Source organism: Lupinus angustifolius, chromosome LG20, assembly GCF_001865875.1.
Source record: "Lupinus angustifolius cultivar Tanjil chromosome LG20, LupAngTanjil_v1.0, whole genome shotgun sequence".
NCBI lineage: Eukaryota > Viridiplantae > Streptophyta > Magnoliopsida > Fabales > Fabaceae > Lupinus > Lupinus angustifolius.
In genome coordinates, this window is record NC_032028.1 from 4,005,032 (window position 1) to 4,032,480 (window position 27,449).

The 27,449-nt window shown below is 31.1% G+C and overlaps 2 protein-coding genes across 2 annotated transcripts; both read right to left on the reverse strand.

Moving 5' to 3' along the window:
- On the reverse strand, positions 14,576–18,353 carry LOC109335204 (probable beta-D-xylosidase 2). Its single transcript, XM_019571319.1, has 7 exons — positions 17,911–18,353; positions 17,535–17,813; positions 17,253–17,422; positions 16,908–17,005; positions 16,388–16,738; positions 15,755–16,168; positions 14,576–15,472 (listed from the first exon to the last, which is right to left on the reverse strand). Exons 1-7 carry the CDS (start codon positions 18,301–18,303, stop codon positions 14,865–14,867), a joined length of 2,313 nt encoding a protein of 770 aa, XP_019426864.1. The 5' UTR covers positions 18,304–18,353; the 3' UTR covers positions 14,576–14,864.
- On the reverse strand, positions 25,592–26,490 carry LOC109335643. The gene has a single exon (XM_019571799.1). It carries the CDS (start codon positions 26,368–26,370, stop codon positions 25,828–25,830), a length of 543 nt encoding a protein of 180 aa, XP_019427344.1. The 5' UTR covers positions 26,371–26,490; the 3' UTR covers positions 25,592–25,827.

Genomic DNA, 27,449 nt, shown 5'->3' on the forward strand with positions numbered 1-27,449 from the left:
TAACATCATTTAGTGTTTTTTAAATTGATTAACTTGGAGGGTTCACAAATTTAACTAAGATCTGCCAGATGTGTTGTTGGACCGGTTTGGATCCAAGCCTATATTTATAACACTGATAAAACATTTACGAAAAATAAAAGCGCGAAAAAAATAAAAAATAAAATTGCCCCTTACGTATTGCTTTCATCCTTCAGGTTCATAGCTGGCAATTGGGAACACCACATTAGATTCTCTCTCGCGCAGTCACTCGTCACTACCTACCTCTATGTTTTTAAAACGTTTATTTCTATACTTTGTTTTATTCCTAAGGTATAAATTGATAAATATGAATTATAATTAGGTATGATCGAATATAACATTGAAGTTTATTAAATAATATAAAATTTTAAGACAATAATATCAACCCCATATATAATTAAAAGGGGTTTACTTAAAGTACAAAATTTCTCAATAATCATCTTTATTGAAAAATAAGATTTTGCATAAATTTAATATAATCTTATATCATTAGTTGCGTGCAATATATTATTTCACAATGGAAGTTTATTTTAAAAAATAAAACAATTTGAACAATTCAAAACTAATTCCTTATAAATGTTAAATTTGATAATCATTTCTATATTTCTAACAATACAATATGATACAAACAACATTATGATTATGTATTAATTCAACTAATTTGTTAGCATAAATTTATGATGCCATAAATAAAAGCTATATAAATACATAATAAAGTCTTAAAATTAGAATATATAAACTTTTTTTGGTAGAAGAATATATAAACTTTATTAATAGTGATAATGATTAGTTTTATTATATAAATAATATGAATAAGATGTAAATAATAGGAATTAGTTGTAATGTAAAAATATAACTTTATAGCAAAGGTAAAATATGATAAGATAAAATTATACTATCTAATTATTTTTATAATAACTAATGTGTATATATAGATATGTGTGGATGGAAATAATTGTGAGATTCTTTCCTGGTTAGGGTGTGTTATTCCTATTAGGCAGGTAATTAATGAATAGTCACATATAACATATTATATTTTAAACTAAAATTTTAAGGTTGTGATTTAATAATTAATTTTTATTTATAAATTATTTCATGATATTTAATTTGCCATTTTAAACTACATATACACAAAAATATTAAGGAAAGAATGGAGTAATCAATATTTTGAATAACATTTTTCCTAATTTCTTAATACAATCTTTTCATTTTCTAATAAAATAAAACATATTCTTCTATTAATCATTTAATCCATTTTCATTCATTATCCCTTTTAAGTTTGAGGTTAACAAAAGCGCGTGTAGAAAAACCAAAAACCAGTTTATATTTTGGGCACATAAGCAAAAACGAGTTTATTATGACTGGAAATCGCCGGTGACCCATCACGGGTCTTTGGATTCAACTACCGGGAAAAGAAAAGTCAAGCAATTTGCAGGAAAGTTACGCAAAGGTCGTAAGCTAAGGAGATCCACCACTTATTATTTATTTATGTTCAGTCTAGAAGTACGGTTTTACCCTTTCATACGTTGACTAATTGTATCTTATCAAGTGATTATTAGTGATTGTAAACTCTCTTTCTCTTTAGCATAAAACACCCATCATTAACTCAAATTATTCGAGAGGTTGACTTTAATTGAAGAGAGAAAATTGTTTAAACATTTACAACATTTGCTTATATTTATATTTATCAATAATAATGTGACAATAAACACTTCATCTCTGTCAGTCTACATTTTTACTTTATAATATCAACAATTTATGTTTTACATATTTTATTTTGGTGAATCAGAATAATTTTTTTATTAAATATAATTTATATTGTACTTTTTATTTGGTGCACTTTATATTATATTTCTTTATCTTTATTTTAATTGTCAAAGTAAAGTAAGGGAGTGATTTATATGTTGTTGATGATTACATATGATAATATGTTTTTTTATAGAAATTAAAAATGGTTAAGTATAAAATTGGAAAGAGAAAATTATACAATAGTGGTAGTTATTGTAGAAGAATATTGTTTTTGGCTCATGTTGTTGTAGAAGAATATAAAAAAACACTAAAATATGATTATATGATTTTTGTTGTGAAAAAAATAATATGTAAAGGGCAAAATTAGGAAATACAAATTACACAATGATGAATAGTTATTCCGTGTTTTCATTTATTAAGGAGTATAAATATAAAAGATGAGAAAGAATTCGTTTACACTCAAGTTAAGTTACATTAGTTACACTTAATATCATTCGTTCATTTTCTTAAATCCAACGGACGAAATTGGTGAAACTTAAAAGTTATTTAAGATTTTTTTCTCTCTCACCATTTATTTCAGTCGCCTATTTGGTTTGTTGGATTTGAGAAAATGAACGGCTGAAATTGAGTGTAACTGATATAACTTAACTTTTAACTTATGTAAATGAATACTAATGTTATCATTAAGTTTTACTTATTTGATCCGTTGGATTTAAGAAAATGAATGTAACTAATCTAACTTAATTTTAGTGTAAACGGATCCTTCATCTTAATATGTATGTTAATGAAGAATAAGTATAAATGTTAAAACTATTAATACACTTTTAAACTTTTATACCAAAAAAATAAGTATAGAAAAAAATCTTCAAAATAAACATATAAATAAATAAAAAGAGAACTATTAATTCACATGTGACCATAAAGTGAAATTAATGAAATAAAGCATGCAAAAATAGTAAAACGATCCGTGATTATGGTGAATAAATAAATCGATAACCTATTAAATTCTTTTTTTTAACAAGGAAGGTTCCTAATTCCGTTTCATTAAAGAACAATCATCGTATACCCATTAGTGGATAATGAACACAAATCGATGTATATTGACTTAAGTGTAAGACGTGTTTGTCTCTTCAACATAATTTATGGGTGTGATATGCATCCGGAATCAAGTGTATAAACAAATTATTACTTGGAAGTTTGTCTTTATGCACTTAATCATATACATGGAGATTATTATCTCACATATTGCCTACAGGATGACAAGATAATCTCAAAACTAGAAGCAAATTAATCATAGTAATAGTTGCTGCAACTAGGAGTGCTTAGAACTTATTTTCATCATGATGATGCATTTCCAAGTCGAGTTCATATCTTGGGTTGATTGTATGGTGTAATAGAATCTTATTAATATCATAGTACTCAACAAATCAATTATAACATTGAGAAATTGGTTCATTAATTCATTCACTAGTTTACAAATTATATCCTAATCAAATAAGATATTTCATATTTCTATATGAAGAAGATCCATTTACACTCAATCTCTGCTATTGATTTTTTTAAATTCAATGGATCAAATGAGTAAAACTGAAAGTTTATCTAAAATTCATTTTTTCTTTTCTCATCACTTGTTTCACTCACCCATTTAGTCTGTTAGATTTAAAAAAATCAATGGTTAAAATTGAGTGTAACTAATATAACAATTGAGTGTAAATGAATTCCTCCATATATATATATATATATATATATATATATAATAAATGTATCAAGATATACACATAAATTAAGAGATATGATGTGAAAGAGGAGAGAACAATATATTTGTCTATTACAATTTATTATAAGAACTTGGATGCCGTGATGGTAAACGGAGTAGTGCATGAGAAAGTGAGTTTAACCGTATTATTTTGGTTTTGGGTATATATGGGGGAAAATGTTAGATGTTATAAATATTTTGTTAATGTTCATCAAATGTGCTAGAGTATAATAATAATGTTCAATTCATATACCAAAATTCATATTATTATGTGACTAAGACTTTGTTATTGTTGTTTCAATAGAGAGGTGTTTGACAAATTCATGACAAGTTTGACTAATTCTTCGGTACATGCCTTTTAAATGGCATACGAGACCAATCACTAATCTAGTTCACTGATTTTCAAGTAGAATTGGCCGATTCAATTATGTTTTAATATCGTTGATCTAATTCTACATGATATTTCAAAACATTTTCCACCCTTCATAATTTTGTTTCAATTAACTTGTGGTATTAGGACCTCTAATACCAACTTGTCCTTTAGTTTAAGAACCTACAAAAAGTAAGCTCAAGGGGGTGCATGGGGGAGGAGTGAAGAGATAGGGGAAAAGAAAAGATGAGGGTAAATTAGTGATAAATTGGGTATAGGGCAGAGGCATTAGGATTTAGGACTAATAAGGAGCAGCATAATAAGGGGATGAGAAAGGGACCCTTATCCGGAATCGTGCCTTTTCTTTTCAGAGACTTTGCCTTTTATTTCACCCACATTAATTAATGAATGCACATGAGTTTGGATACATAGCCAGCTGAGTTTGTCTTAAAGGCTCTCTAACTTCCCTTTCCCTTGCCCTACAATCCATTAAAGAAAAGTACAGTTCCCATTTGCCATGTCACCATTTAAAGCTAGCCTGTTTCCACGTGGCATAGGTCCACACAAGTGACAAGCCTCAGTTTTTGGACTTTGCCTTTTTTCATTTCTGCTTCATTGTTTTATTTCGAAAGTTTTGTGGATTGTATAAATTCTAATATTCTATAATGACATGATCAATCATTTGAGCCTTGAAAATAAACATAGGAACAGTTCAATCGCTTAAATATGATGTTTTCTTCTTCTTTTCTTTCATCCGATTATGCAAAATTTCCTTTAAATAATTGCACATGGTTTTCCTTTCTTGCACATGATTGTGAAATTAACCAGCCAAATCACGATTGACTAACATTATAAATTTTGAATCTTGTTTTTCGCCTAAATTGGATTGACATTCTGGTTTTATGTAGCACTGAACTACCTCCTTTTGCTAAATTGTGCCAGATTATTTTGATTTATTTGTGGGATAACCCATGATCAGTTTTGTTTACATTGCCTCCAGTTTTATAAGATATTCTTCATATAAAACGACCAAAACTATAATTTCAAATGGACCTTATAAAAAAATCAAGGATAATATAATTTAACACCTTCCATTAAAATACCCTCGCAGTGTTTTAAGATTTTGCTCAATATGTTATTATATTTTGGGACGGTAACGTGAAAATGAGATGCATGGACTTATTAAGTAAAGGGTAGGTAGTTGTGTAGTTTTTTTTTCCACACTGTAAATATATTATTCACATTTTATTTATATTATTTTTGTATAAAAATTAATAATAAAATATTAATATATTAATAATGATAGATAATGTGTTAGTGGTGTAAAAAATATTTTAAAAATATCTAAATTCATATAATGAGTATATGTATTTTTTTGTTTCATAACATTTGAAATAAGAAGATTGTTGGTCTGATGGTTGTGTATTTTGGCAACTAATATGTGTATATAAAAATGGAAATTTGTATTATTTTTAGAAATGTGTGTATATTTTCATTTTTATATACAAACATTTGTATTTTAAAGAGGATTTGTTGTTCATCTCATTTACATCCAATATACTTAAATTGGTGAAGGTGAATCGAACTTAAAGGTTAATGTAGTAACACACTCTTTGTAGATTTCTACATATATATATATACTTAACCATTTCTTTGTTCAAGTGGTGCAACATCTTCTCATCATTCAATTTTTTTTATGTAACAAACCTACTAACACCTGTTTGTCAAACTAAAAATATCATTCACCACATAGAGATCTTGAAAATTTCAATCAATAAAGCCTAAGTTTTATATCAGTAATAAACATTTTACATATAACTCTTAGTATTTATGTGTAAAAAAACTAAAAGATATTTATCAACTATATGGATCTTATGTGCCTTTTGCAATTGATAACACAAAGTGTTGTATTATTACATAAAGTTATTCATAGTTTCATAAATCTAACAAGGTCATAATATCTTTTCATAAAATATATTTATTGATAAAATAATGATACATAAATATTTCTAATAATCATTCACCTTGCCAAAAATAAACTATAAATTTTGCAAGTAACTTGTAAATAGGAGACATGAATAAGAGAAAAAAGCACACCCTCAACCAAGAGAAGAAAAGCACAATAGTCACTGAAGTTATAAAGAGAATGAAAATAAATGAAACACAGCTGTAAGAAGCATAGAAACCACCAAAAAAATGTATACAATTAAAACACCCAACATCCTAAAAACGACCGTACAAAACAAGTGTGTCTAAATTCATCTATGTACAATATCTGATAATTAATTTACCTGTAGTGTTAGGTAAAACTTTCATAAAGTGGTGAAAGGTAAGCAATTCTGAAATTAATGAAACAAATTGTTGTTGTGATTTATCCTTCTTGTTTAAAAGATATTTCCTATATATGTTCTGGTCATCTTTTAATATTGAACAACTGACTTTATTGCTTGTAATAATAGTGCATACCAGTTGCTACTTGCTACAGACTGGGTACAATTGAACTCTGCCAAGTGCCATGGACATGGCGTGCCCTCTCAGCGGCTCTTAAGATAATATTAATAACATTGTATTCCAATGCACAAATATAAGTTATATAGTTTTTATATAATATATAGTTCTTAGCCATTTATTTTAAGGAAATCTAATAGTTTAAATCTACTCATTAATTCAAATTATTATATTTTTCAAGAATTGATAACTAAGATATAGAGTAAATTATTTTATCTTATTCTTAGAATAAGTGGATCCACTCTTATATTTTAATTAAAAAAGGAGCAGCTCTAGTGTTTGCATGTACAACATAAAACAGCCTCAAGTGGTTAGATAGAAATTATGTCTTTATTTATATATCGATCTAGTGAAAAAATATCACTTAGTTAAAAAGAATAATCCCCAATATATAAATTAACATTTTGATATTATTTAGAAAAAACTGATTCAATAAAGACACGATGACATAATCATTTTGGGACACATAATCCCATTTTCCATGTGGGGCAGCCTTCCATGTCCACGCAAAATGTTTACATTACTTCAGTTTCTAAGAAGTAACTATGTTTGTTTGTGTTAAAGATAAATTGCACATCTGATGAGAATTTTCGTTAACTAATACCTATAGGGTTTAGGTATTTCTTATTGGGGTTAAGTCAATAAGCTAACTTTGGTTGAATTCTGTCTAGCCTACTACACAATTCTAATAATTTGCATAGTTGATTATGCTCTTAGGACATTGGTCAATTGTTTTTTTATAAACTTATTCCAACATTAATCACTTGAATAATTACATAAATTCTTGTCTAATACAATTTACCAACATTTAAAGTGACAATGTGTCATCTTGATTAATTTAGTTTACACGAGTTGAACAAGTATTTATCCTTTCTAGAGGTTTGGGACCATTAGAGGCCCTAGGTTCAAGGAGAAAAGTCACAAGGCAGAGTTTACAAAGTATGGTATCTTTCATATACGTGGCTGCGGCGCTGCTACACTGGAACAGCTAAGGAAGATACAGGTTGTAAGAAAAACGGGGTCCATCATTCAGATGGGACTATATCCGTTTTATTGGTTGAGAATAATCAATTGAAGAAACTAAAGGCATGCCCAATCATGGGGTCCGCTTGTTTTATGCACTATGATACAATTGTTAACTACCTTATATACCAAAAATTATTTTTATGTCCCTCAATACTGCTCCATCAACTAAGTGGACGTTAGTCTAGTAAAGTATAGTCTCATTGGATCTCAAGGTTGATAATTTAATTCTTAGAAGTAATACTTGTTGGGAGGGACAACCACGAACTCTAACAAAAATCAGTTCTTTACCCAAAGAAGTTAAAAATACCCTTAATGGTAAAAAAAACTAATTCATCAACTTGTATATAGCTCATTCTGAATTGAAATGATCTTACCCTTCCTAATTTTCTTATATAAGAAGAATATTTTAATTTGCTCTAGGCCTGTTAGATAAATAATTTATTATCTCAGACCATATTTAAAACTAATAAAAATATACAATATTAATTTAAAAAATTAAATTTTTTTATTTTCTCCTCATTATTATTAATTTTGGATATATTTTGGGATAACAAATTCTTCTTTGGGCATGCTATTACAGAGCTAGCTAACAATAATATTGTTAAGTAACCATTGAAGTTTAGTTCTGCATTTTACACATGCTATGTCAGCTTCATTTTTATTAATGAAATGACAAGTTTTACAAGCTAGGCAACAAATATAAAGGTCACTACCCATAGCACAGACCATGTTAATTTCTTCCTGGGTACTGTTGGATGGGTACAAGTACAACCTATTAGTTCGTTTACTTTCTTTTACTTTTGGATCTACCCTTATTTCGTTTTCATTCTCCTATTATTGCCCATTATTATTTTTATCCACAGTTCAAAAGTAAGCTCGATTCTCCTTCTTCTGATACAACTGTCTGAATACCCTATCAATTCATTTTCGATTCTTCATTCTCTCCCCTTGCTCCTTTTTCTGTCTTCAAATATGCATATCATGTATGGTTTATAAGTTATGTTGACTTAAATAATCAACAACAATGACCCACCATGTTAATAAGTGTTGCCATACAATACAAGATGGTTGGGTTCCAGCAAACAAGGAGCGTGACAATTTAAGCTTCTCATATGTAGCTTGCTGGATATACCTATCGTTCTAAGTCACCTACATTATTATTTTTGGCATTCCTAAAATTGAACCATAGTCTGTAATTAAATATATATCATAATCTCTTAGCTGGAAAATAAGAATTATAGCAAGTCAGAATTGATATTTAATGACGCTCATTCAACCGTACTTATGTGTTGAATATTGTTAAATGTAAGGCAGAAGAGAATTAACAATGCTCATTGAAGCAAACGTTGTTAAAAATATTATCTTTAACATTATTTATTGTGCTGTTAAATGTCATATTTTATATATTTAACAGTATTTCCTCAATAAGCGTTGATAAATGTGTTATATTTAATCGCACTTTTTCATTAAGCTTCGTTAAACGCTTATTTTAGTAAGGAGAATCTTTTCAAATTAAAAAACAAAACCTCACACTATAATACACCTTCACCAACTTTATTATTTCTCTTACTTTTCTTCTTCTCCATAATTTACATTTCTCTCTTTTGTTTTTAGTTTCTCTCTTCAAACAAGTTATTGATTTTTTATTTTTCTCTTTAAGAATAAGGTAAATCGTTATCTTATTTTAATTCATTTATTTATCTCTTCTTCACTAATAGTGTGATCCTTATTTGTTGTAAAATTATGCAGCTATGATATTATAGGTTTTGGCTATAGTTAACTTATTTAGAACACATGGTTTGAGTATAATGGTAAATTTTATTTCTTAATTGTTGCTAATTTTGTATTTTTTTCATAACTTTTGCAATTTGTTTAGAGATGTCATTTTTTATTTGTATTTGCAGCTTGTATCGATCAACGAGGAAGACACGAACACTTTGTAAGGATTTGCACATTGGAGGAGAAAAAATGAACAATTTGCGTAAAATCTCATTACTCATATGTTATTTTATAAAATTGGATTCTGTTAATGTTGAATGTAGTTGAAGTCGTTAGTGATTTAACAAATCTATTGTGAATGTGATGAAGTTTGACATATTTGTGATGTGTTTGAGAGAATGTATGTGAGATATATTGTCTTATTTAGGAAGTAGACATTTAACTGCATTAATGAGTTTCTATAGTGCTTCAAAAGAGTCTGTTAAATATAACCTTATGTACTACTGCACTGACTTTTTATGACAATTTTAAGCGCAGTTTATTTTGCGTTCAATAATTGTATTATCGTTAAAGAGGACTATGTTCTTTCTGGCTAGGTTTAAAAGAGGACAATTTATTTTGATGACTATTAAAGAAGAGGGCCATTTATCTTTCTAGCTAAATTAGAAAAGAGGACAATTTTATTCCATTGAATTAGTGATGGTACACTAATATGGTTGTATGGAGAGGCAAGTACCACATAATAACACAAAAAACAATATGTAATAACAATTTTATCCTTTTGTTTATCATGGAATCACATTTTTGCCGTTGAAAGTATGTGTAAAAACAACCACTTGCTTCTTTATTAATGGAGAGATCTTTCTCGCATTATGTAACTAACTATATGCCATTAGATGCTTATTTAAGCAGGCTTCATAATTGGTAAAATGAAGGTAGATTTAACTTCTTTGTAATAATTCTAACATTATTTCCCAAACAATCAAACATTCTCTTCTTGATTAGCGAAAGTAGCATAAAACTGAACTACTTGATCAATAATCATTGCATAACTACCCCTTAAGAACAGCCCAATAATTGAAACCCAATCAATATGACAATAATGTACAGTATTCTATAGCTTAATTCAGGATCATAGGATGTTAAAGACCTATACATATATAGCATAGGGGAATCTTAGGATTCCTATAAAGTTCCCACTTTTACAGGGTGGTCATTGTTTGCTTATATTCTTATAAAATAAGAGATGTTAGTAATTATATTGTAGTATTAATCATCGATTGAATGAGACCCACTACACAGTTTACAACCTCTAGTAATGTCAGATTTAATTGTTTGATTAAACAACTAACTCGGGATTAAAAATTTAGGGTTCATAGGACATGTTTGTAAGTAAGGAGGCATAGTATTACACGAAATTCTAAAGATTCTCTTATAAAATTATTGTTCTTGGATAAGGCTTTTCATTTGTACGATGCACTATCTGTCTACTTCCTTTGGCGGCACAACACTGGAGATCGAGTAACTTCAATATTTACAATTCTTTTGGTAGTCTAAACTCTAAAGCAAGTTAAACCATATAATATAAAATTTGAGTGTCTGGTTTCAAATCTTTAATCTATGACATACAGCATTTCAATACAACTTTCCAGAAAATGGATAACTATATGCCCTTGTTAATTTTATTTAATAATGATTGTATCTTTTATTTTGATATTTAACTTGTAATTCTTATCTGCAGCGATTTCATTTGCCAATGGTATTTGGCCAATGTGGTTATCATTTCAAGGGTACTACTCTGCAAAAGGCTCAGGGGACTTCTGTGGGATGCACGTGGAAATGGTGACCCATGTGCACCTTTGGCTTTCCGAGCTAAATACTCTATAATATTATACTGCTCTACAATTGTAACTTAGAATGAAAATGTGGCCAACATGGCCAGCTTAATTACTCTGTATATGCTCACTTTGGTGCTTAATTATCTGAAAAAAGTTTGCAATAATGCATCTCACTCAACAATTTGAAATTCAAATTTATAGGCTGCTATTTTAATTTATCCAAATTAAATGATGTATTTTTCTGTTACTCATGAGTTTGGTATTTGTGAAGACATTGAACATTATATCATAGTGCTAAGCATTGGGTAAAATTAAAATATGTTTGATTTAGAAAATTAAAGTTAGGACGATGACCTCATTTTATATAAAGCTCATGGCTGAATAAATCAATAGAGTACCAACACGCGAAACATATTCAGGACATTAAAAAACGGGTAACATGTTTCAAGTTTCAACAAGAAATTTGGTATTTCCTACAAAAGAAGTACATATACATATGAAACTATTTCCATGATGGCACTAGAGTTATTTATACACGTGTTGAACCACGATGATAATAAATGGTTGAAAGAGGTATGCCACTTACATCAGGCTAGCAAAATTGACAGGCAAACTTTATAGTATGATTCTTTTATAATGTCACCCCAAGATTTTTGACTCCCAAGTTTTCTTCCATTAAAAATTAACTCAGGAATATAAATACCGCACCTAAGAAGCTGGCATGACAACATCTGAAAGGTACTCTCTAACCAAAATGAAAACTAAAGCTAACCACTTGAAAGAACATTAATATATATATATTACTACGTATATAAAAGGGACAGCACACACGAACACATACAATTGTACACAATTCTATGGACTCAAATTTTATCATATGGAATGAATGCTACCAGAATATTTAGTCTACATAGATTCCTAGTTAAAATTAGGCCGGCGTAATGGGCTGATTCAACTGTGTTTTTTTGTGCCATTGACATTTGACAATTAATCTCAGGCCTCGTCATCATCACAACTTATAGGCGAATTCTTCCCAAAAACTTCTACGTGTTATTTTGCACACGCTTCAAAATCTTATGTTTGTATTGCTTTTAATTTAGTGTACCAAATATTTAAAAAAGGGTTATAGTTAGGGCCATGGAAGTCAACACCTAAAAAATAGACCAAAAATATGTTATTGGTCTTACTTTGCTGATTCCAGATACCAGATTGGCACAGAACATTGAGAGAACAGAAGAGAGGTATCCCCAATTATTGGAATTTTTTTGAGCGAAAGAGTAGGCGTTAAGATATGCCATGCTTGATTGATAATTTGTCTATTAAAAAATAAAGAATAGTAGTGCCATGGGAAGAAAAAAACTCTTCTCAATCATCTAGTTTGCTTGCTCTACTCTCTTTTTATTCACTTTGACTTTGGTTAATAAGAGAAAATAAGAAGGAAAAAAAAAAAAGAGACGTGAAAAAAAAAGGTGAGAAAGAGAAAGGGGAGAAATATAGTAGATTTTGTGATGTTTGTTATAAGAGAAGAATGAGAGAAAATGAATAGAGAGAATTATTTTATTCTCTTTCTCTTTTGTTTGGTTGGATAGAAAATGAGAAAAGGGTAATGATTTTGTGATTCAAATTACAAAAATGTCTCTGATATAAAGAAAAGGGAGAAAAAAATATTTTTTTATTATTAATTAAAAATAAATATTATAATTTTAATTTATAAATTTTATTATAATTTTAATTAACATTTTCAATTAATATAGTTTGAGCAGTAATTTGGAATACCATTTAGGACAACATATCTTTGTCAGGTTAAAATATTTTTTTTCTTCTCACTTTCTCCTAGTAAGTATAGAGAAAGAAATTTGGTAGGCCCACCCACTCTCTCTCCCTTCTTTCTCTGTTTCTCTCATCTAGAGAAATTTCTTATTTCTCTTTAATTTCTATCTCATTTTTTTCTATCTTCTCTAACTCTACTCTTCCAAACAAATATTATATATTGAAAGTGAAATATTGGCCACAAATCACCACAACAACCAATTCTTTATTGTTTGAAGTAGAAACTTGATTTCAAAGTCAAGCATCCCTTTTGATAATGTATATGGATAGCAGATCAATTAAATGTTATGCTGGCCAATCCACTTCCATCTAGTAAAAGATGGGAATATTTTCCAAAAATATAAAACAAATGGCATTGCTTAGTAATAATATATGGCATTGTGCATATAATTCAGTTGGCAAGCATTAATGGAACCCACCAAGTTTTTCTATCAACTATAGATCTTCAATAGTATTTCCATCATGTACTAAATTTTTGGGTGGCCAAACAATATAGATTTTGTTATTTGTTTTTGTGTTTAGATAATTTACACCAAATAAATTAAGTAGTTGCACTCTAAAAGTTTTAAAGGTTATTTGATATCAAATTTAATCATTAAGCTTTAAGTATTACTATTAGGATTTTTAAGGGATGGATACTTTTTAAGAAAGGGATGAATATGTTGAAAAATATAGCATTCATTTTAAAACATAAACATAGTTATAATATATATTCATATACAATAAAACATTAAAGAGGAAATATATGTAGTTAGTAGTTGTATCAATATTGTAATACAAATTTAACTTAAAAACATAAACTTTTTTAAATCAGTACTCAACAAACAAAAAAATCTCACATATAAATATATTACTAATAAATTGGTCTTTGACATATAAACATATAAAAATATACAGAAGAATTGGTCATTGACAACTTTGTATCTGTAACCATTAATTTATTTATCTCATATTCAACGTCACTACAGCCTAAAACCATCTAGATGAGTGGAATCCTTCATTCCAGCTTTATACAATACAAGATGAAGTGTTGAGTTTGTGGTTTCATATTTTTGGAACATGTGAATTTAAATGCTTGGCTCTGTTTAGCTTCTGAGGGAGGACCCATCAACCCATTTTTTGACTATGCATCATATGTGTTCAATGTCAACCTCAAAGCCTTCACCATTCTCAAAGTCTTTAATTATTGACATAACTATTATTTATTTCTCCATCTTCTTTCAATTTTTCGACCAAGCTTTTGTTGGCCTAGCACATGTGCCAGCTTCAGTTATCATTTTGGACCATTATTTGGTTACATGTCACATGATTGTCTTCCTAGCTCTCTCGATAAGATTATAGAAAAGGTCCACCTTGTACGAAGTTATTCAATGATTTATATTTTAACTATTCCACTTCTTATAGTACCCTCACATGCTCCATTTTATCTATTCCACCTTTTATATACATTTAGCCAAGTATACCGGTAGCACGTGATCAACACTGAGTTGAATGATTATTATTTTTTATCATATCTTTATGTAGATTTTTGTCCTAGTAAGAAGATATTTAGATTTTAAATTTTATTCATTAATATAAATTTCTTGATAATTTGATTTTTAAATTATTTTTGTAACCTCTTCATCTAATAACACTTTATCCATATGAATTATTGAATGACATTCCCATTCTTTTAACCAGTCGTACTTTAACAAAAAATATCCATATCCTTACATTATTAATAGAACAGGCAAAAGGAATGGTAAACAGGGAATGAAAGGAGAAACAAAACAGAGAATAGTACATTTCCATAATCTCTACAGCAAATATTGCAATGCAACCCAAATACATTATTTAACAATGATTGATGAATAATTTGACATGTCCTGTCTTTGAAGCCATCACATATGAACAATTTTCAATTTGAATCGATGGTTCTCTAGAACCAAAACCTCAATAGAGGTAGATGAAAGTTTAAACTTCAAATCCTTCCTAACATGATATTGATATATTATACACTTAAGGTAACAAGTGTGGAACATAAAATGTTCTCAATCTTGATCCAAATAATTCATGATTCGGTAATCCCAAGTGTTAATGCTTGAAGGGATAGAGAGTGTTTAATATCACCAATGTGAAGACTATGTTCACCCAATGGAATTCTCCTAGTCCCTAACTTATCAACCACACTTAGGAGCTTGCACACATGAATATTGATTTGGACTCGTTGTCGGGCCTTAGCAGGAACATGTACTTTCTCAAAGGCCACAAGTTGTTTATGTGGAGCCCAATGGCCATTACCTGAAGGTGGTGTTGAGAATACTAACAAAGTGTGAGTGCCATCTTTGGACCCAATATTTTTAACATAAACTTGGAGACTGATTGAAAGTTTGCTACATCGTGCATGTGTCACTCTAATTGCTTTATTTGAGATATTGGAGCTATTTCCATGGTGGTGGCCAGCCACTGGAACTGAAAGCACTTTGGGAGCACTAGCAAGTGAATGAATGAAATGGGTATATGACAATCCATAACCAAATGGATACACCACTGGACCATTGTAAAATCGATAGGTTCTTCCTGGGTACCCTTTGGAAACGCTTGACCGCATTGCCATATTTGTCATGGGCAAGTTTTGAAGGTACTCTTGTGGGTACCATGTTATAGGAAGCTTGCCTCCTGAAAATTAAACATAATATTAATGTATGCATTTACATTTTTAGCCACGCAGCTTATGCCTATGAAGTATGAACCATTTGAGATTTAAGAACAATGAAAAAAAAAATTGGGGAATGTATATATTAGATCAAATCAAATATATGAGCAGAAAGGATCGTTTATAATAAATTTCATAATCTCTTTTTGAGCCACCCTTTGAATTTAGAATTAGACTTAATCATCCTAATTAGTGATTTTGAGATTTTTAGGAAAAAATTATAAGATGCGGGTATTATTACAAACCTGGGTTGGCAGTTCCAAACAAGATATCTGCAATGGCAGCACCACCAGCTTGGCCCGGATAACCAGCCCACAATATGCCTTTGATTCGAGGATCATTCTTTGCAAAAGTAATATCCACAGGCCCACCAGACATCAACACCAAAATAGTTGGGCCTTTAGAAGCAGCTGCCACCTTTGACACAAGTTGTTGTTGATACCCAGGCAGAAGCAAGCCAACCCTGTCCATAGTTTCAGCTTCAATTGACTGATCTAGGCCCATCACTAGAACCGTTGCATCTGCTTGACGGGCTGCATCTAAAGCCCCCACAAATTGCTTGTCATCTTTACAAGCAACATTTGTACAACCCACCTCATGTATAGTCTTAGCGTATCTTCCTATGCCTTGTAATGGGCTTGTGTATGCACAAGCAATACCTAATAAAGAGACATGTTTTTAGCATCGAGGTTCTGGTCTAGAATATTTAATTTTATCCTAGTTTAGCATAAGGAAAAGTGCTACATGAAAAGAGAAGTAGAGAAAGTATTGTAAACAGGTATTATGAGAATGAGTACTCATTATTTATAAACAACTAAGTTAAGCAAAAGAGACAAGTCAACAAAATTTAAGGAGAATGAAAAAATGGGCTGACATACCAGCATAGTTGCCAATCATTGTGACAGTGACATCAGAATTGGGCCCAATAACAGCCACGGTGTGATGACGGCGTAGGGATAGAGGCAAAGAAGGCCCATTGTTTTTAAGGAGCACAATCCCTTGTTTGGCAGCTTCATGGGCCAGGTCTTGGTGAGCTTGGGTACACACATCTCTTGGACCCAGATGGCCATATGGCTGAGCTGATGGTTCACCGTCAAACATCCCTAACCTCATTTGGACTGTAAGTGTGTTCACCAAAGCATTATTCACCTCACCTTCATTTAACAAACCTTTTTTAATTGCATTTTGAGTATGCACTGCTAGGAATGGCCCACAGTCCAAATCTAAACCTGTCACATTATCAGACACCATGTCAATATGTCATTATATGTCTTTTTTGGGGAGTTTATTTAAACCAACATCACACGCTTTAACTCCATAGCACATAACAACTTTAATTTTGTCTTTGTACATATAAATACTACTGTTGAACATAACTTCTTATACTTAAGTACTAACCTGCTTTAATGGCATCGGCAGCAGCTTCTTCTGGGGTTGATGTATAATGTTGGTAAGCGTAAAACACCCCAACTGAGTCACAGTCTGATACAATATACCTAAACCACATCAAAACAACAAACAAATTGTATTATAGAGAAGCAAGACAAATTTTGGTAATATCTTTTTGATACGTTTTCTTCTTATTATTATTAGGCTGCATCTCACGTTTTCTTATTTTATTTTTAAATTATACTTTTAGAAAGTATAAGATGATATAAGAATAAGATACAGTTCAATTAAGAAAAGTGTAGGCAAAAAGTGTATTAAAAAGGTGTTATAGGTATCCTGTATTTGTGGTCTTACCCTTGAAGACCCCATTGGCCACGAACAGTACTCTTTAGGAGCTTGGGGTCTGCACAGGTTGGGACCCCATTGACCTGATTGTAAGAACACATCACACTTGCCACGTTGCCTTCCTTCACGCACATTCTGAATGGGACATTAAAAGTGTCTTCTATATCCTGCTTGCTAACCTGCGCATCAATCTCAATTTGAGTTTCTTATTCAAGATTAATGTTAAAAATTCAGTAGCATTAGCATTATTCGGGAATTCACTCATGGCTTATGCTTGAATAAAGAGTATACCTGTGCGTTAAAGTGAAAGCGATCCACGCCATTCCATTTATCAAGATCATAAGCCGTAAAATGTTTGCATGAAGCAGCCACCTTCAACCGGTTACCGTCACTTCCCTGTAATCCCCTCACGTAACTAGCTGCATATCTACCGGCTAGTATAGGGTCCTCACCGGGAGTTTCCTGTCCCCGACCCCACCTTGGGTCCCTAAAGATGTTCACATTTGGGCTCCAATATGTTAGCCCACCCATTCCTCCATTGTACATTGCTCTCGCCTCGTTCGATACAACCTGCCACACCATATATGTTAACACTTTCAATGTGATTATTTATCGAGAAGATAAGTTACATGCGAGAATTTATTTGCCAAATAAAACGAAACATTACCCGTCCTATAGCTTCCCACAATGACGCATTGAATGAAGCAGCTGTGGTGATGACTTGGGGGAAGCTAGTTGCACCAGGGAATGGACCACCAAACTTGGTTCCTGGCCCCACATTTGAAACTCCATGTAATGCTTCAGACCACCACTCATATCCTTTCATCCTGAGTCTTGGAACTGCTGCTGCATTGTTAACTAGGAGGCTAATCTTTTCTTCTAGTGTCAATCTTCCAATGAGGTCCTTCACCCTTTCCCCTATTGATAGTGTTGCCCTACAAAAGGGTAAGTTCTTTGTGGTAGCGTCCTTTGGGTCACATGCAAATGGGTCACGTGCCTCACCACCCAATAGGAGGAGGAGAAGGATCATGGTAATGAGAGATGAGAAAATGGAGGCCATTTTTGAAGTGCCTAACGTAGACGTTGGTAGCTTGAGAAGTGAACGGGTGAATGAAAGAATATATATATGTGAGGTCAATTATTTATCTTATTATTAATGGAGAGTATCAGTGTTTATCCCCATGGCACCAGTACAATGTTGTTGTAATTTTGTTTGATAGGTAAAATATTTTATTAATAGAAAAAATAACCTTACAAACAAAAATAATATACAAAAACAAAAAATTAATAAGAGAGGTGTACAAACAGCCTTAACTATAAAGTTCCTCAACTAGTATAATGGTGTTGTAATTGATGGATAGAGGTAGATGTTTGTTACATTTTCAGTTAGGGAAGCCTCAAACCACGTTTCCCACGAAATTAAACATGCTTTTGATTTTGAGGGGATACTATAGTGAAACCAAATATGTTAATTGATTATTAGATTTTTCGCTGCGCCTTTATTTTCATTTTTAAAATACATGATAATTTAAAAATAATAATAAGGGAATGATGCTGCTTGGCTTGTAAGATTTCAACAAAAGTTGGTAAATAACAAAAATGACGGTGTGGACTAAAGGCCTAACGCCATTTAATTAACAACCTGGAAATCTACCTGCCACATGCCCTTTTTCAACCCTGTTTAATAATACTCTTTACTACTTGTTTAGTTTTTTAGAGTATTTGACATGATACTGAGGTTCTATTTAATTACGAAAGACTTTAATAGATCTTTTCATTAGTGTCATCTTCAAAACATAATTATATTTAGTATATATTACGGCATTTTTATTTTATGTTACTCAAAATTACATATTTTTGTCCCAATAGTTGATTCTTGTGCATTACTAGTTATATATGAATATTATCATGCGAAGAAAAAAATTCATCATGGTTTATTCCGTAACATAGGAAAAAACAGATTTAAAAAATAGAGACCAAAGAAATCACTTTACCATCTCAATAAGGATCATCTTCATTAATAGAGAGACAATTGTATATTTTTAGTGGTAAAAATATAATTTTATTATAATTAAAAGAATAAATGTGTCATTGAAAGTTGCATTTTCTTTTGTATTTTAAAACACATGTCTCTTCTCCATTAATGAGGAAGATCCTCACTCATTCCTAACCACCCAAAGTGTCTTTGATTAAAGTTGTGAAGAAAAAAATTATAATAACTTTAAATGAAAAGTAAAATTTAAAATTCTTAACACTATCTGAAATATTATATTTTTATTTAATACTTGCCATATTTTGGTTTGCAAAAATGTTTTCTGCTCTGGTTAATAATATAAATATGTCATATTTTCCATTTCTATTTTCAAATGTTATCTGTCATAAATCTTAGAAAACATGAAATAATTAGAAAATAATGCAGCATTGTTATTAATATTAAAATATTAAAATCCTTTTAACAGAAATATATCCCAACATTATTTCACAAGTGTCACCAATCGTTTTCTCCCTTAACGGAATAACTGAGGATTGGCAGTTAATATGGATGGGGTTGGCATATTGGTCCTATATAGTACGAACATTGGTGATGACACTATTCGTCGCAGGGTATGGTTGGTCGTACTTATTAAAGGATATAGGACAATGATCTGTTGTCTCAAATCCTGTCCCAGATCAATCATATTATGTCACGTTAGTTAAAAAAATTTAAATATTCAAAACTTTATCAGTTTTGCTTCATTGTGATTGGTCAAGGACGTGGTTGAGAAAAACTAATTCCTGTCCGAGGATATATGAGGCTAAGGATTTTTTTACATCAGAGAAACAAATACTTATTTTTATTTATGTTTTTAATGATAAGAATGTTATTTTATTATATATAAAATGATAAAAAATGTTTTATTAAATTATTTTTCCTTATTTTTGTAGTAATTATTTCTCTATTAAGGGAGACTCATACACTATATATTGACTTTCTTGATTTTGGTGCTAAAATTTTGTAGTGTTTGTCTGGCAAGCATATCTTATTTTGTACAATAAAATGATTTGGTGGTCCAATATTATTGACATATTCTGGTTTAGTAGACTTAAGAAGCTATGCACTTCGGGCAGAAGACAAGATAGAAGCATCCCTTTTATGACAAGTCCACCACTAGCATTTAAATTTACAGATTTCTACTTGTAATTATATTGCAGTCTTTTTCTTTACTTTAATGATTTATCTACAGCCTCATCCCAAAAAAATGATTTATTTTTATCGTAATTTATTATCGAAAAAAATATAAATCTTCAATATTTTATTAGGTATCCAAATAGTTGTTAAGCTATTCAATTATTCATTATTTGCTTTGTAGTGTTTATTCTTAGTTGAGCTGTTAACTTTATAAAATTGCCAAAAACTGAAATAGGTGCTTTATCCAACAAAACAAAAGTTGAGTACATCACACATCATTCAAAGGAATTTGATTAAAAAATATGAGACATCAAAACAAAGTAGAGTCAGGTCCAAGGTAAATTGTAGATGAAGAATGCAAGTAAGTTATTGTCCTTTCTCCAATTATATATTCGATATTTACATAAGTGCTGGTTGGTTGAGACATGTGAGTAGCTTGGCTTACAAGCGAGATAAGATTGAAGATAAAGCTTCTAATTTCAAACTCAGAGGAAGCCATGGTGGAGTATAATTCGCATTACCGAAAGTGAGTAAACAAAATTAAAAAGGAAGGAAGTGTTACTTTAAAACAAGTAGGCAATAGCACTATTGAATCTTCCTCGTCCTTGACAACCTCGTGCATGTGTAAAATGAGAAACAAATGACGACATTATCATAATCACTTGGCTCAGGCTTCTCTGAAGGAAAACGTAGAAATGGTAGAATAGGCTTCATTTTATTTGTTATATTATTTTGCAATGAGTAGTGTTAGAGCACATTCAATCCCATGTTTGTAATTAGATCATGCATGGTAGCTCTAAGCATATGTTGTTGTTCAGCATGTGCAAGAGAATTGAAATATTAGCTTGAGAAAACATATATATTATTGAGTTTAATATACATGTATACATTAAGATTATAATTTTTTTTACAATATCAATAATTATTTTTTCTATACTATCATATAAAACAATCGAAGTTGTTACCTTGTTTAAAAAGATGTTTGAATCAGCTTGGATGGTCCAGAATGTTAAGAGAGATTATCTTTCCCCAAATTTTTTATTTCTTTTCGTTTTTATCCAATAAATTTACACGAAGTAATATAATTTTATTTTCTAATTTTTATTAATTGAACAACACATTTTAATTAGTTCTGGACATAAATAATAACACAAATTGGGAGATGGGGTTTTCATTCCCAAAATGCTACCTCATCTCATCTAGATTTGTCCATGCAAATGGTTTTTACTTCCTCGTGTATGTTATCTTCAAGCTAGAACTGATCATAGATTATGATATATGATATCCAAAAAATTAAGGGTGTAATTATTATTATTTTAGGACCTAAATTATTTTTATTATCTCTTTTACATTTTAAATATTAGAGAATCCAATACAAGAGAATAACTCCACAACCTTATGAGTGGATTGGATTAGAGAAATAAGTAAATTGATATTAAGTTCATTAGTTGTGTGGGAAAAAAATTATGTTCATTCATTGATATTACTGGTCTGCTACTTTTTATTTGATGATGATTTTTTTTACACTATTATTTTCCTTGACTAAAATTCTACTTTGTGCTTATCATTTAGATTGGACGGGAAAATGTGGATGTTAACCCATGCCAATGGTACCACATGGCCTGTCTCAGTTGACTGTCTTTGAAGTCTGGATGAACTCAGCAGCATATGGTCTATGCTCCCCCCTTCATTTATTTTGCAGCTGCAATGATAATTAGTATAAACTAACGCAACCATTCCTTGAGATTTAAGCAATATGGTGAGCCCAAGTTGAGGTATAGAAATGACTAATGACTTACCTGCACAATTAGGAGTAAATTAGGTGAATTAGTGTCATAATTTTTTATAAATGTTGGACCAGACTGCAATCGGGGAGCCTCCACCCACCTGAGTGTTACATGGGGTTTTTATATATGTTGGACCAGACTGCGACCGAGTATGGGAAGAGTGAAGAGTCACAAGTGAGACATCACGTCTTGAACCAAAACCTTAAAGCTATAAACCCAACAATCTCCTCCTCAAGTGTGGGTACCACACACTTTCTGGTCCGCTCCCCCTTGAGTCTACCATGTCCCGGCCGAACCATTGGCTCTGATTCCAGACTGCGACCGGGGAGCCTCCAACCACCAGCGAGTTCCATTGTTACATGGGTATAGGAAGAGTGAAGAGTCACAAGTGAGACACTACGTCTTGAACCAAAACCTTAAGGCTATGGACATTTCCTTCTTATAAACTCTTTCGCTCCTCCCGCATATCCAATGTGAGACTTCACACTTGAATAAACTCAACAATATAAAAATGTTAATATATTAATATTTCTATAGTGACTCATTCACTCTAAACTAATTAAAGTCATTGGTATCCCAAAATAATAATTTGTTACCGATTAGGATTTGAATTTCACTCCATGGACTGGATAATAAAATTACAATAATTACTTAGCTGGAAGTCCAGCTTTATCTTTGTTATCCCATTATCAAGGGAAAGAGAGAAGGGGAGAGATGGTGGTGGTGGTTTGGAAAATGATGAGATTAACAACCAATTATGGGGTATCATCATGTGATAAGCAATTGACATTGACATGGGAGAACTTATACCTAATTTTATATTGAAGGATGTGGAGTGCTCTTGAAGCAAAGTAAATTGGTTTATTTCAATTAGATGATATTATCTCCAATACTTGAGAGTTCAATGTTAAATTAAAATTGCAACATATGATAACAAAAATTATCAGTTAAGATTTTAAGTTATTTTTAATTAAAAAAATAAAAATTAAAAGTTCATATTACACTTACAAATTCATCTTTTTAAATATTTCTTTCTAATTTATATATTGATGGAGAAGAATGATCTTCTTGAATGACAAGAGAAGCAAGAGAAGTGAATAACACTTCTTGAATACCAAAGAAATAAAAGAACAGAGAAGAAGATCTTAGATTGAAACTTAGTGTGTTTATTATGATTTAATTAATTTGAATGGAAAACTAATCCTACTTATATACATGGAAGCTTTAACAAACTATCAAAACTTTAACTAACTTAACCACCTATAAATCGCACGTGCTAAAATATAGAGACATGTGATAAAAAGGAAAAGAGGAAAAAATCGCTAAAGCAATTGATTGCTGAACAAGGTATCGAAAACAACAATAGAATGTAATTGTTCTGAATTGATTTTGGTGTGCACTTGATTTGGCTAAGTTGGCTTTATGCTTTGGTCTGATAGAGTTGTGGTTTGTTGTTGTTGAAGAGGTTGCAAAGTATGCAGAGTAGGGTGGCTCTGTTTTGTTGATTTGTAAGCTGCAACTTGGTGTATTGGAGGTTGATTTTGATTGTCTAATAGTATTGACTCCAACTGCAATATAGTTTTAAGGGTTTCTCTCTTCTCCCTTTTATTTGTTGTTTGTGAGTTGGTACTTTTTTCTGCAAGCATCAATTCCATTTCTAGATTTTAGACAATGCAAACACCGATTTGAAGTACCCATAGGCCCACTATCGTTGGGTATTGTCAACTCATCGTGTTCAATAGTTTTCCATAAAATGCTGATTTTGGGCCATTAATTAAATATTTTGGTGGGGGTAGACACTGGTTATAGAAATGGGCTATCAAATCAGCAAACCAAACCACTAGCACAAGTTCATTCCTATTACGCCACAGAAGACAGGAAATCAAGGAAATATCCACTTAATTTAGCTGAGCAATTGAGATTAGTTGATCGCTGAAAGCTAAAAAGATAAAAGTTAATAGAATAATTGATTGGATCGGAAATATTCCAAAAAATTGGTTGAACAATTAATTAATATGTGCAATTTGATATAAATATATGATTTATCTTTTAAAAATATAAAAAAAAAACATTAAAACTGACATGACTGGGGAGAATGATGTTTGATAGTAAACAAAAAAAAAAGAGACCAAAAATAAGGATCACGGATTAAAGGATTTCAATTTTTAAAACTTATAGGAGTAAAAAAAAAGTGTGCAACCTCTTAAAAGAAGCTTTAAAACAAGTAGTTTTTTCAACAGCAGAGAACTCCTTAATCAACCTACATTTTCACTCTTCAGTCATACATATCTCTCGATTCTTAATACATATTTCATCTTCATCCTAGCTTCCACGTTGTAATTTGCTCGTCCTCTTCCATTTTGCTTAACCCATTGACAATTGTGTGTTTCACCATCAACAAATAGAACTATCTACTTCATCTCCATTCAAAATTGTGCTTGCTTCACCTAACTCATGCATCTCACCAATTCACACAATGTTCTTTTTCTCAACCTTAGCTTCACTACCTCCTCCGTTTCTCTGATCCACTAATCCTTATGCTTGTTTCTCTTATTCATCTCATCACTACATTAAGATCATATGCTTTTTCTCAATCATAGTTTCATTCTGGCTATTTCTTTGGAATCTTGAAATGGTTCCGTGCATTCGGAACAAAAACATTAATTTCGGTTGATTTAGAATTGCAATACCAATTTCCTTTTATATTTTTTGTGCAATTTTATATCGAATAGAGAATCCAAATCAACTCAATCAACAACAGGTTGTTCCATCAAGTTCGTAGACCAATACGACATTTGCGTCATCCAACATAACCAAGTTTATTTGATGTAGGACTATTTTTCTATGAATACCAACTAAATCCATATCAACCCTTAAATGGATTTGTTGACGACTACCAACTCAATAACAACTTTTTTAAGACCAATCAATGTGGATACCAACTCACTTGACTTAGCAGGATCAAGTATTTTGCTCCACAATTAATCACAATCATCTGGGTAGACTTTTCCAGAAATATGCATGTAATTCCAACAGAACTATGTACATATCCCTATTCCTCAATCTTTACATTTGCTTAATTTGTGTTAGTACACATGTTACCGAGTAAAAACATATATAATATAGTTATCTCATAATTAATTCATGTCAACACATAATATGCATATACTATAAGGAATAAGGATAATTGCCTGTAGAGAGTATAACACAATACCAAATAAAAATAATATATAATAATATTTTTATCTATTTGTTTATTATAAAATTATATTTTTGGCATTAGAAACATAAAAAGAAATAAATATTTGTCTCTTCATTACTTCATAGAATCCTTGTTCAACTATTATAGCATGATTCAAGCAATGTTCTAATTCGATACCTTTTCATTTTCCAAATTCAAATTAATAATTAAATAACAAACTGAAGAAAAGGCTTCACATTTTCATTTGGGCAGCTTTAGCTATCCTTGCCATGCACAGAAGTTCATATACATAGAAACAAGATCGATAATTAGTGAAGATACACATGCAATATACACGAGGCATACCCATATAACTTTCTTAAACAGTCGTAACAGTAATAATAGCTGAAATATCACTAATTAATAACCACATTTACTAAAAAAACTCTAGAGGAACAACCAGTGAGACACTTTTCTTTCAATTTTCTTCTCCTTTATGGTGTCCAAGGTAGGCTTCCACCCTTTCCCAGATAACTCTCTACTCAAATATTCTGGCACCCCTTCTAACATTTCTGGCAAATACACAGAAAAATCACACCTCTCTTCCTTTCTCTGATGATTAAGCACTTTTGGTTCAGCCTCCTCAACAGTAGCGGTATGGCATAAACGTGCAAACCATGGAAGATATTTTGAACTCAGAGCAGAATTGACGATGAAGAGAATTCTACTACTGTCTTCCCCGCTTAAACCAATGGGTTTCCCTCGCTTCTTTGGAAGCATCAGATATACTTTGTTCATCTCTAGATTCTTGTCAGCGGGTAATGGAGTTGGCCTTTTCTTGTTCATAGCTGAATGGAACTCAACCACTACTTGTTGTGGGTGCTCCAACATGAGTTCTGCAACCGTTAGTGGTTGCTCGAATTCTTTAACCGACCCATCATAGAAAACAATTTTCACAGTGGCTGGACAAAGTGAGATATGGTTTCCCATCAAGGAATTGTTCAACACTTAAACAGAGGGAAAGATTATAGTTTTGTGAAGAGAGAATGTGATTGTGAATTGAGTTTATAGAAATATAAAAAAAGACAAGCTTGGGTTTGGGTAGCGTTATGTTGGAGGATGGCATGGGAAATGTACGTAACAGAAATTGATGTTAGTTAAACCGCTCCATCTTATGACGCACATAGTAGTGGACTTGGTAGCTTGATTTGGCTGGTCGTTAGCTTGAGATTATGTATGGTAAGATCATGGATATAGTACTAGTCACTAGTCACTTCTCAAATATTTATGGAATACTAATTTTCCAACAAAGTTTTAAAAATGAGTTAAAGTTAATAAAATACTAATTGTAAAGTTCTGTTTATAATAACAAGAAAATTAACTAAATTAATTAAATTTCTGTGTAATTTAGTTTATAGGTATCAGAGAGTATAAAAAGCTTGCGGTTTATTTGATGTGGTCTAAGAGTTTTTCTTACCAACACCTACCTGTTGTATATGAAAAAACACATTTAAAAAGTAATATTTTAGGGGAAGAAGATGTTAAATGATATATTTAGTGAATCGATCAAGGGGTATACTTAATTTTTTAGTAAATTCTAAATTGTACCTTTCAAGTACTTGTTTATCCTATGCAACTGGTGCAAAATAAAACACGTCTTATATATCTGTAGGCTCTAGCTAGGTATAAGATTGAGTTAAAAGTTAAAGCTGGTGGTGGTCTCCGATTATTCCATTAATTAGGTTGTTCTTGCCGACTCGATTCACCTAACAATGAAAATGAATCGAAGGAACTGTTCAACTGTATCTCATTCACTAATTTAATTATATTTTGAAAAGTAAATTAAATTAAAATCAACCTGAGTATTAACTCAATACAAAATATGCATATAATTGGTAGCCTTATCAAAAAAATTAGCTCATTTCTCATCATCCATATAGACCAAACTATAGTCAACCATAACATCCATAAGTTGGCTTATTTAGGGAACACAATTAATCCAACATTTTTTTAAAGAGTTACATAAAAGTGATCCATTTGATGAATAAGATAAGCAGGTTTGACAACAT